At 42.6% G+C, this 12,782-nt stretch overlaps 1 protein-coding gene across 3 annotated transcripts in view; it reads left to right on the top strand.

The window, feature by feature from the left end:
• SEC24D (SEC24 homolog D, COPII coat complex component) overlaps positions 1 to 12,782 on the top strand; it is a 181,486-nt gene that overhangs the window by 70,878 nt on the left and 97,826 nt on the right. For all 3 annotated transcript variants that reach the window (XM_082243002.1, XM_082243001.1, XM_082243000.1), the window contains exons 6-8: positions 751 to 875; positions 3,391 to 3,502; positions 10,053 to 10,180. In XM_082243002.1, the coding sequence (XP_082099128.1) occupies positions 751 to 875; positions 3,391 to 3,502; positions 10,053 to 10,180 (365 nt within the window). The remainder of the gene's footprint in view (positions 1 to 750; positions 876 to 3,390; positions 3,503 to 10,052; positions 10,181 to 12,782) is intronic.

Genomic DNA, 12,782 nt, shown 5'->3' with positions numbered 1-12,782 from the left:
GCTCAGCTGATCCCTGCTGAGCTGGCAGATGTCAGGTCCATGTCTGCTCCACTTATGTAGAGCAGGACCCAGCCCATGTCCTCTATGGGCGTTCGGATGGAAACGGACCGCCTCTCCATTTCCATCCGGACACATGTCAGTTGACATCCGCCGCTCCATAGAGAGCAATGGGTGGTCTGTTCAGGTCTGCCTGAGAAACTTATGGATCTGATCGGTCTGTCTGTGTGAAAGGGGGCCTTATACTCAGATGGCCTGACCACATTTGCAGATATTCCATTGTTTTTTTAATTCTCCCGTTACAGCTTTCAGAGTTTGTTAAAGACACTTAAACCATATATTTTCCAAAAGCAACAGGGAGGAGATCTATGTCTCCCCTGCAGCAGTTGAGGCTGGCAGAAGGTAGAGGAGGAGAAGCCCCTGTACTATTACTATTGCTGGTAGGCACAGGCGTCTTTTGGACATGTTAGCAACTCTTGGGTTTTACCCTTTGGTGACAGCTGACAGGCAGCTAAAATAAAGCAAACAAACTTTTTTGAGGCCCAAGCCCCTTCTGGACAATAACCTTACAATTCTCCAATTCTCATATTTTTGTTCTCCACATCTATCTCATTTGTATGCCCCTTATTTTAGCATACTGCATATAGTTATGTAACAGATATTTACTATTTCTCAAAATTACTAATTTTCTTTTATCTGATGCTAATAATCATTGAGAAAATATATTGAATTTATTTATTTTTATCATTGCAGTAAACAATTATGGTGCTCAGTTACCTGGACCTCCAATGCCTTACCCTGGTGCATTTCCTGGAAGCCAACAGCAAATGTCAGGACCACCTCAAAAGAAACTTGACCCAGACTCTATACCTGGTCCAGTGAGTTCTGTTTTTCATTTTGTATGCCCAAAACTGCAAGAAGTTTTCCAGCATACTTACAGATTTTTATACTCAAGATAGATTCCTCATACCAGTACGCTTGCTATGGTGCTGCTGGTTTACATATCTTATATTGGGCAGGGTATTAGTACATTCATTTAGGCAAGAAAAGTAGATAAAACATGGATAAATTTGTAATGCTGAGAAGTGCTATCTGCTGGTGTCTTCCTCTTACTGCATTTGCTTGCCGATCTCAACTATGTTGACATCTGAAGATTTCCACAAGCTGCAGAAAAAGCATAAGTAGAAAAATTGTGCTAAAGACATCCCACACTTAGGATATTCCCCCTCAAATAAGCTGAACACACTAGAAATGAATGGCTGTGTCAAGTTATGAAAATCATTATGACTACAATAAGGCCCCTTTTTCATAGGCTTTACGATCAGGTCCTCCTGTCAGTTTTTTCAGGTGGACCTGATCGGATGATCCATGCAGCCCTATGGGGCAGCGGATTCCAGCGGTGACAGACCGCTGCTCTCCAACTCCATGTGGTCCGTGAAATCCAGACGGATGGAAACCCTATTTTCCATCCGTCTGGAGGATTGGATCGAATGAAAATGGATAGGCGGTCCGTTTTCATCCGATCTCCCATAGAGGAGAGCGGGGCTCTGACAGGTCGGTCTCTGTAAAGTAAGCAGAGACAGGCCTGTCATCCGCCTGTCCAGCGGACAGCCTTCCCAGAAGAGCTGAAGCTGTTATAGCTGCAAAGGGTGGGCCAACTCAATATTGAACCCTATGGACTAAGACTGGGATGCCATTAAAGTTCATGTGCGTGTAAAGGGAGGTGTCCCAATACTTTTGGTAATATAGTGTATATTGCAAAGCATAAGTAAGGGAGATAATCAAAGGTATATTGCAGCTCTTAGTGAAATTTTAAGCAAAAAATAAAAAAATGGTCCATCAGTCCCAGGATCAAAGGATATGTCAAATAGAAACACCTCCAATAAAGAATCTTTCTGATGTTAATCCAGCATATAGTCCTCATATGTAGAATCCATATATGCAAAGAGATGAAAGGGAAAAGATCGTGGTGCCGTATATCACAATAGGTTCAAACACACAATGGCGCCGATTTAAAAAAAACTGCCAGTATTCAAAAATGTTTATTTCGGTGTTTTGAATACTTTGAAGTGCACTGGAGGGGTCTGGGGTCTTTTAGACCCCCGATCCCTCTATAAAGAGTACCCGTCCCGGCCCATTACTGTCACAAGGGATGTTTACATTCCTTGTGACAGCAATTAAAGTTATCAGATTTATTTTTAATTTTTAACAGTGTTAAAAATAAAAAAAATAAAATGGGAAAAATTTTTTTTTTTAAAGTGCCCTCGTCCCCGTGAGCTCACACACCAAAGTAAACGCATACGAAAGTTGCTCTCACAAATGAAAACAGTGCTCAAATCACGCATGTGAGGTATCGCCACAATCGTCAGAGTGAGAGCAATAATTCTAGCAAAAGACCTCCTCTGTAACTCGAAACTGGTAACCAATAAAAAGCGCCAAGATTTTTAGGTACTGTAGTTGTCTCCATTCCATGAGTGTGCACAAAACCGTAACATGTTAGGTATCTATTTACTCGGCATGACATCATCTTTCATAATATACAAACAAATTTGGCTAACTTTACTGTTTCGTTTTTTTTTAATTCAGTGAAGTGTATTTTTTCCAAAAAAATTGCGTTTGAAAGACCGCTGCACAAATATTGCGTAACAAAAACTATTGCAACAACTGCCATTTTATTCTCCAGAGTCTTTGCTAAAAAAATATATATATATATATAATGTTTGGGGGTTCTAAGTAATTTTTCAGAAAAAAATACTGATTTTAACTTGTAAAAAATATGTGTCAGAAATAGGCCTGGTCCTTAAAGCGGTAGTATCCCTCTTTTTGACACTTTTACCTACAGGTAAGCCTATAATAAGGCTTACCTGTAGGTACAATTAATATAATATAACCGGTATGGTTTAGGAGATATTTGCGGTGCATGCAGCCGCTCACGCGATCAGCGCATGCGCTCTGAAGGCCCGGGGGGACCTTCAGTTTTCCTTGCCGGGAGCTTGCCCGAAAATCACTCCCTCGCGCATGCGAGGGAGTGACGTCATCGCGGCTCCGGCCAAACACAGCGCCGGAGCCGGCGAACCCGGAAGAGATGCTGAGGGATCATGGCAGCGCCCGCAGCGATGTCCGTGTCGGGGCTTCGTTCTAAGGTAAGTAATACATAATGAGCTAGTATGCTATGCATCCTAGCTCATTATGCCTTTATCTTGCAGGTTTTTTTTTTTTTCATTTTCGGGTTTACAACCGCTTTAAGTGGTTAAACAGATTTCCTTCAATTTAAATCTACACAGTCCGTACGCCATGTACTTGTCCCTTTTTGCATGCTGTTAGCGCTCTTATATTATTTACCAATAAATGACAACAATCTGATAATAATTAATATAATATAATATTTACTAGATACAAGTGATTGAGAATGATAAAGTCAGCAGAGCTGGACAAGTCTACACTACCAATATCCGAGGACAAGTCCCTCCACTCGTCACCACAGACTGTACAGTACAAGATCAGGGTAAGCTTTTTCTCAGGAAGATCGAATATCTTTACAACCTTCACACACAAATCTCTAATTGGATTACTAATATATCCCTCCACCTAGGGAGGGCTCAGTCTGACAGTTCAGAACCTGCCATCTCAATAAGCCAGAATTTATTTTGCAGCTTATAACGTGAATGGAGATGGAGCTATGATGGGTTTTTTCTTTTCATTTTCCATAGCAAAGTACTGATGGTTTAATTGCACTGGATATGTTTGCTACCTTGTCTGACTGTTGGTAGACATATATACGGTGTAAGTAGTAATTAATTTGAACCCGCGGGCTTTCACAGCCTCAGCATACTGTGTCATACCTGCTGGGTGGGCCACAGAACCTTTTACTTTGGGGGAGTCCAGACAGACATCCGGTCCTATCACATACATTTTTATACTGAATATCTATGACAACATGCATTTTTAAATTTTCCTACACACATTTAATCATTTGTTTCTTGTGTGTTATGGTGCCTTTGTTTGTCACATGGCTTTGTGAAATTTCCTCAAAGGATATATCGATGAAACTTTTACCCAGCTGTGGCATTTATAACCTGAAAGGCATATTCACTTTTAATGCGCAATCGCTAAAACCCCCACAGTATTAAACCCAAAACCAAAAATGTAATATGTTGCTGCTTACCAATCATTAGATGTGGTAGCTGCATCAGTTTTCTTTGGCTTTTTTCCCTCTGTTTTCACCTAGTGATGTGGTCAGTAACACATCTCCTGTATTAGTGAGACACAACTCACCTTTGGACACCAGCATTGTCAATCTGTGAGGAGGGGTGTATTAGATGTACTGGCAGATTTAGATACACTAACAAATTGAAGCCAAACTGCAGCACATACTTTAACCACTTTACCACCGGAGGATTTTGCTGTCTTACGTCCACTTTTTGCGATTCGGCACTGTGCGACTTTAACTGACAATTGCGCGGTCGTGCGACGCCGTACCCAAACGAAATTTACGTCCAAAAAAAGAGCGTAAATTTTGAAAAAATAACAATATTTTTCACATTTTTTTATATGAAATTATTATTTTTGCGGGACTGCGACATTGCGGCAGACAGATCGGACCCTTTACTGACATTTTTGACACTTTTGGGGGTACCAGTGACATTACTACAGTAATCAGTGCTATAAATATGCACTGTTACTGTAAAAATGACACTGGCAGGGAAGGGGTTAATTTTATTGGAGAGGGAGGGGTTAATGTATGCCTGGTGCTTACTGATATGTGTGGGAGGGAGGGGACTGAGTGACACAGGCACAGATCGCAGGTTCAGCTATGCCTGTCACTTAGGAGATCCGCCCGCTTTGTTTACACAAGCGAGCGGATCTCGACGATCGGGGAAGAGCGGTGGTGATCACCGCCACTCCTCCCCTGGCCCGACTCCCGCTGTGACTGAATACAGCGGGAGCGAGCCTCCGGTAGCGCGCGCGCGCCACCCACAAGGGGAGGAGTCCAGCGACGTACGTCTACGTCGCTGGACGGGAACGAGCCACTTTGCCGCAGTACAGTCAATGTGACTGGTCGGCAAGTGGTTAAAAGCAGTTTTAGCAAACTGTTTTTCCTCCTGGGATAAAGGTTAAATAAATAAAAGCCGATCATTGTAGGTACCCCTTCCAGTGTTAAAAGGTTTTGCCTATAGTTCTACTTTAAGGGCCCTGTTAAAGTGAATTCACTGCCTTAACCTGTTTCTGTCCGTGCTATAGCTAAAAGATGGCTACAACGCGTCTCTCCAGTCCATGGAAGTCCTCCCATGTGCCCACCTCCCGTGCGTCCCCTGGGGAGCGCATCAGGCACTTTGTGACTGTTGTGTCCTTTGGACACAGCTAATCACAAATCATGGTAAAGGACCAATCACGGTGGCCCTTCCAATCACAGATGGTCACATGTACAGTATCTCACAAAAGTGAATACACCCCTCACATTTTTGTAAAAAATTTATTATATCTTTTCATGGGACAATACTGAAGAAATTACACTTTGCTACAATGTAGTAGTAGTTTAGTAGTGAGTGTACAGCTTGTAGAACAGAGTAAATTTGCTGTCCCACTCAACTCACAGCCATTAATGTCTAAACCGCTGGCAACAAAAGGGAGTACACCCCTAAGTAAAAATGTTGGGCCAAATTGGGCCCAATTATCCATTTTCCCTTCCCGGTGTCATGTGACTCGTTAGTGTTACAAGGTCTCAGGTGTGAATGTGGAGCAATTGTGGTAAATTTGGTGTTATCGCTCTCACTCTCTCATACTGGTCACTGGAAGTTCAACAAAGCACCTCATGGCAAAGAACTCTCTGAGGATCTGCAAAAAAGAATTGTTGCTCTACATAAAGATGGCCTAGGCTATAGGAAGATTGCCAAGAACCTGAAACTGAGCTGCAGCACGGTGGCCAAGACCATACAGTGGTTTAACAGGACAGATTCCACTCAGAACAGGCCTCGCCATGGTCGACCAAAGAAGTTAAGCGCATGTGCTCAGCGTCATATCCAGAGGTTGTCCTTGGGAAATAGACGTATGAGTGCTGCCAGCATTGCTGCAGAGGTTGAAGGGGTGGGGGGTCAGCCTGTCAGTGCTCAGACCATACGCCACACACTGCATCAAATTGGTCTGCATCGCTGTCATCCCAGAAGGAAGCCTCTTCTAAAGTTGATGCACAAGAAAGCCCGCAAACAGTTTGCTGAAGACAAGCAAACTAAGGAGATGGATTACTGGAACCATGTTCTGTGGTCTGATGAGACCAAGATAAACTTATTTGGTTCAGATTCGTGTCAAGCATGTGTGATGGCAACCAGGTGAGCAGTACAAAGACAAGTGTGTCTTGCCTACAGTCAAGCATGGTGGTGGGAGTATCATGGTCTGGGGCTGGATGAGTGCTGCCGGCACTGGGGAGATACAGTTCATTGAGGGAACCATGAATGCAAACATATACTGTGACATACTAAAGCAGAGCATGATCCCCTCCCTTTGGAGACTGGTCTGCAGGGCAGTATTCCAACATAACGACTCCAAACACACCTCCAAGACGATCACTGCCTTGCTAAAGAAGCTGAGGGTAAAGGTGATGGACTTGCCAAGCATGTCTCCAGACCTAAACCCTATTGAACATCTATGGGGCATCCTCAAACGCAAGGTGGAGGAGAGCAAGGTCTCTAACATTCACCAGCTCCATGATGTCGCCATGGAGGAGTGGAAGAGGACTCCAGTGGCAACCTGTGAAGCTCTAATAAACACCATGAGCAAGATGGTTAGGCATTGCTGGAAAATAATGGTGGCCACACAAAATATTGACACTTTGGGCCCAATTTAGACATTTTCACTTAGGGGTGTACTCACTTATGTTGCCAGTGGTTTAGACATTAATGGCTGTGTGTTGGGTTATTTTGAGGGGACAGCAAATTTACACTGTTATACAAGCTGTACACTCACTACTTTACATTGTAGCAAAGTGTCATTTCTTCAGTGTTGTCACATGAAAAGATATAAAAAAATATTAACAAAAATGTGAGGGGTGTACTCACTTTTGTGAGATACTGTAAACAGACTTGCCAGTTATCGGCATTACTTTCCTCACACGCTGTCTCTGTATGGGGAAGGGAGAGCCTATAACCGGCAAGTCTAAGAGGCACAGTGAGTACGTGGTGTACACTAATAATCAGGGCCATGATTATCAGTGCAGCTCCATCAATGCCAATTAGTGCTCATCAATGCAGCAACATTAGTGCAGCCTCATCAGTGCCTCCTCATCAGTGCCCATCACTGTAGCTTATCAGTACCCATCATTGCCGCCTCATCAGTGCCCATTAATTCAGCCTCATCAGTGACACCTCATCAATCACCATCAGTGCAGCCTCATCAGGGCACATCAGTAAAGAAGAAAAATTACTTATTTGCGAAATTTTATAGCAGAAATTAAGAAAAATGTTTCGTTCATTGAAGGATACAGCGCTCCATATTCAAAACCATAGGTTATACTGCCCCCTACAGGAGTAGGACACTAGGCAGAAAAAACAGCTTGGCTATGCCTATGGGCAGTCCTAGCTGGTATACATCATCCTCTCTGCTATCGGCCTTCAGTTTTTTTCTGCCTAGTCAGGAGTAGGGACCTCGTTCCCTGTCGGGATCTCTGGTCCTGGCACTTTTTTCTTTTTAAATGGCATTTTTCTCTTGTTTTTTTTTTCCTGTGAGATCTACAATCAACTGCTGGGCTGGGCGATGGGCTGAATATCTAGATCCAATGGTCCCCCAAGTCTGGCCACAACAGCGCACAGACCAGAGCTCTATTTTGGTGGTCCCTGCGGGCCATCTTTGTACCCCCCCACACACACCCCCTTCGGGGTGACGCAGTGGGTTGGCAGGTGGATGGGGCTAATGTGCAGCACTGTACTGGTGGGGGGGGGGGGGCGGGTTGACTATGCCGCCGCCGGGTTGGACTTCCCGGTTGGGGTGGGCGCTGACAGTTGTTTGTGTCCTGTGCCCGGATCCTCTCTTCTGTGAATTTGGCCTGGGCTCCAGGGGTCTCTCCTGGGTCACTGAGGGCCTCGTGGGCGCCATTTTGCTGTGGTCGGCGCCATTACCTTGGGGCCTGTGTGCCTCTATACCAGTGGCCATGTTTGTGTGGTTCGGCGGCCATTTTTGGTTGGTCCGGCGTGCATTAAGAGCAGTGGCGATGGCAGTGGAGCCTCTGGGTGGTGATTATGACTGTGGGGGCTCCTCCTTTTCCCCAGGTGTTGACTCCTGGGTTTCCTTTACCCCTGGATGCTGCACTTGGATACTGGCTATCTCTGGTGCAGACCGGTGCTACTCTGGTGGGGGATGTGAGGTGATCTGCTTTCAGGTACCCCTGTGGTGATACGGGGGCAGCGCCTTCGGTGGGTGAGTCCCCTAGCGGTGCTAGACACTTTTCACTGGTGGATTCCCCCTTTATCTCATGGAGTCCCAGGAGCATGTTTCCCCACCTGACCCCCTCTCGGAGGCAGCAAGTCCTTCGGGGTCCCAGCCCTCCTGGAGTCCTTTTTTCCCGGGTGGAGGTGGCCTTGGGGCGACGAGCTAGCAGAAAGCATCCCCTGCCCTCCCCTGCCACATCTGTGTCATCAAATCCTGAATCTGGCTCTGCCGCTGCTCATGTGGACCACCCTGTGGTGCTTATAGCCACGTTCCCTGATCTATCACATAGTGAGGATGATTCCTCCACAACTGTTGCTGCGCACCGAAGGCACTGGTTACAGCACTGATTACATCCGCGCGGGAGACTTTGGAGGTGGAGGATGCAGCTGGAGCCGCTGCGGAGGTGGCCGTTCTTTTTGGCACCCAGAAGCCGTCTCGCGCGGCAAAGGTGTTTCCTTTGTTTCCTTGTTTCCTCTTTGTGGTTCCTAAACGTTTTGCTGTGAGATACCACTTTGAAGAGTCCCTCCCCAAGAAGTGGACTGTCCTACCAGTGGTGGACCCTCCTGTCTCCAGGTTGAACAAGGCAACCATGATTCCGGTGGAGGAATCCCTGGCCTTTAAGCATCCGGCTGACAGAAAGGTGAAGTCTGAGGCCTGCAATATGTTCACTATTGCTGGTTCGGCGCCGAGGCCATTGCCCTGGTGTTGCAAACACTAACTGAGTAGGCTAAACTTTTGCACCATGATCTGGGGGTGAGCAGGCCGCAAGGTTGTACAGGCTGCTGTTTAGAGGGTCTGTTCCCTCTTTGGGGGTATATTGTTCAGGCTGAGCTACAGTTTTTTTTTTTTTTTTTTTTTTTTTAGCTCGTTATCTGATTGGCTCTTGTCTTTAGCCTTAGGATTTTTTTGTTGTCCCACCCCTCATGTTTGGCACTGCTTGGGGTCGTCCCTGTGGTTCTGAATATGGAGCGCTATGTCCGTTACTGAACGAAAGAGAAAATAGAATTTTTATACTTACCATGAAATCCATCTCTATGAGTTCATTGATAGACACAGCACCCACCCCTCTATGGAGTTTCAATACTTCTGACACTGCTTGTTAATTAACTGAAGGCTTATAGCAGAGAGGGGGATGTATACCAGATTGGACTTTTTTTTGCCTAGTGTCCTACTCCTGTAGGGGGCAATATAACCTATAGTTCTGAATATGGAGACTGTGTTCGTCAATGAACTCAGAGAAATTGATTTTACGGTAAGTACAAAAATCCTATTTTTTTTATCAAAATTTTTTTTTTCATTTGCCCAGCAAAAAAAAAAAAAAAAAAGCCCCAATGGTAATTAAATACCACTGAAAGAAAGTTCTATAAGTCTCAAAATAATGATACAATTTTCATATGAGTACAGTGTTGATAGACCACGCAATTGTCATTCAAAGTGTGATAGCTCTGAAAACTGAAAATTGGCCTAGGCAGGAGAGGGGTGAAATATTAAAGTGGTTAAGTGCAATGCACGTCAATGCAAAAAATGCATGCATGGGTGTAAATCAACTCAAAAGTATCTATATTAGTTCTGTGTGTAAACCGAATTGAGAAAGTCAGATATCCATTGTTCACACTAAAATATTTTATATGTTTTAGGGAATGCCAGCCCACGGTACATTAGGTGCACAACATACTGCTTTCCTACTTCCTCCGATATGGCTAAACAAGCTCAGGTTCCTCTTGCTGCTGTCATCAAGCCTCTAGCTGTGGTTCCCCCAAATGAGGTAAGGGAATGATTTGCCAGCCAAGCTCAAATTATTGATTAAAGCTAGAGCTCTATGACCTCATCATACAGTAATGTGAAATGTTATCTTGTTTGTAGGAGTACTAGAAAGGAACTTCTTATTGCCTAATATAAAACACTGAACTCCCCTTCAGTGCAATTTATATACCAGCTGAAGAGCTTTAAAAAATATATAGTAAGCTGTATCCTTACAGCTCTTGATCAACATTTAATGTGATCCAGAATAGTTCATGATAGACAGCCATTCTAAGAACATATGTACTAAAACCTGCAGAGAAGTAGGTTTAAATGACTGAATGGTCATTAACTTTGTCTATAATTTTGGGGTTTGGTTGGCATCAAATCAATGTTATTGAATCACTAATTTGTGTAAGATAATAATGGTGATGTAGAAATAATGATGCAATAAATCATAGTATCTCAGGGGAATCCAGTTAATGATTATTTAAAGCAATAGTAAATAGCTGATTGCTTGTTATGGAGCATGTATGGTATAAATGTTTGCAGAACCATCCTTTTTTTTCATGCAATAAAGTTTCCATATCTGAGGAGCACTTCAGCGATTTACCACAAAGGGTATCATTGCCTGCAGACAAGAGATGACTTCTCATTTTACCTTTAACAAGTCATTAACCGCCTTAGCGGTAAACCCGAGCGTGACTCGGGGTAGGAATTTTCTGCTATTAGCGGTATCCCCGAGCCACGCTCGGGGTCAATGGGCAGAGCGTGCAGACAGCGCAGCGGAGCTTCTCTTACCTTATCCTGGCGATCCAGCGATGAGCTCTCATTGCTGTGACCGCCAGCGAGATCTCCGCCGCTCGTCTGTCGGTAGGAGGACTTCCTAGTTCCGTTCCCTGCAGCAGCAATGCTGCATGGGAGCGGAACTAGGGAGGGAAATTAAAAAAAAAAAAAAACGTTGCACAAAACACATAACACATTTTATATTATATATATGCATATATATATATATATATATATATATATATATATATATGCATATATATGCATATATATATATATATATATATATATATGCATATATATATATATATATATATATATATATATATATGCATATATATATATATATATATATATATATACCTATATACACACACACACACATATATATATATATAAAATTATATTATTGATTCGATTATAATTCATGCGTTATATATATATATATATATATATATATATATACACACACACACATATATATATATAATATATAGCGCATGAATTATAATCTAATCAATAATATAATTTTATTATATATATTATATATTAAATAATAAAATAATATTATTGATTCGATTATAATTCACTTGTTTGTGTTTCAAATTTATCACATCTGGGATGTCTACTAGAGACTTGTTTTGGTCAGGTTTAAGTCAGTAATTACTAAGAATTGTAGGCCTATAATACATAACGCCAAATTTCCATGAAAAGAATTGTACCGCTTTTGGAACAGAATTCCTGACAGAATCATACCGCCAGGGAGGTTAAAGAACAAGTCTGTATCCATAGAAATCCACAATCTAACACTACTTCTCTGTACAATTCAGTATACATCAGAGTTGTATAAAGTACTCGAAACCCATACTTGAGTAAAAGTACAAGTGCTCGATCAAAAAGTGACTTGAGTAGAAGTACTAAAGTATTCAACATTTTTTGTACTTAAGTATTGCAAGTAGTTTTTTTTAAAAGTTTTGCTACTCAAGTACAGAAAGTAAAAGTACCAGTAGTTTTGAAAAAAAATTTGCTACTCAAGTACTGAAAGTAAAAGTACCAGTAGTTTTGAAAAAAAAATTGCTACTCAAGTACTGAAAGTAAAAGTACAAGTACTGTGTTATGTAGTTATTAAAGAAAGAAGTCAAAAGTTTGAACATCATATTGTTTTTTATTATTTCAAATGCAGCTTTTATTTATACATACAGTAGCTTTTATTTTTGTATGCGCTGATAATACACGTTTTGAGCTTCATGAAACCTGCCATCTACTGTTCTGGCAGTGGTAATTTTTATAATAGTAACAAGTAACTATGCAGCACAAAAAAAAAATATCGGAGTAGAAGTATTGAAATCATTGAAAAAATGTAGTGAAGTAAAAGTGGAAGTAGGAGAAAAAAATTCTACTCTAGGAAAGTACAGATACTGCCTTTCGGTACTTAAGTACAGTAGTGAAGTAGTTCTACTTAGTTACTATACATCTCTGGTATACATACGTTTTTTGAAACTGGATCGACCCGATCCCACGCTGAGCTCTCAGCCGCAGGTTCGCTGTGGAGGCGGGTGCAAAGGACACATCCGACAACGGAAGCCCCATAGAAGGTTTATGGGTGACATCACTCCCCATTCATTTCACAGCCGTTTTTGGCTGTGTCCTCTGCAGAGCTTCCGCCACTGGAGACCGGATCGGATCGGCTTCAAAAAGGTATGTATACTGATTTCTTCTTTACAGGGCTAGATAGGTTAGTGTCCCCATTGGAAGAATTCCCCTCTATTACTGTTCTGGGAAATGTTCTTTTACTTTCACTTTTGATGATAACAGGACACATCGAGAGGGTGATACTCCCT

The sequence above is a fragment of the Pelophylax lessonae genome, assembly GCF_965119305.1.
Source record: "Pelophylax lessonae genome assembly, chromosome: 1".
NCBI lineage: Eukaryota > Metazoa > Chordata > Amphibia > Anura > Ranidae > Pelophylax > Pelophylax lessonae.
This window is presented reverse-complemented; position numbering and strand designations above follow the sequence as displayed.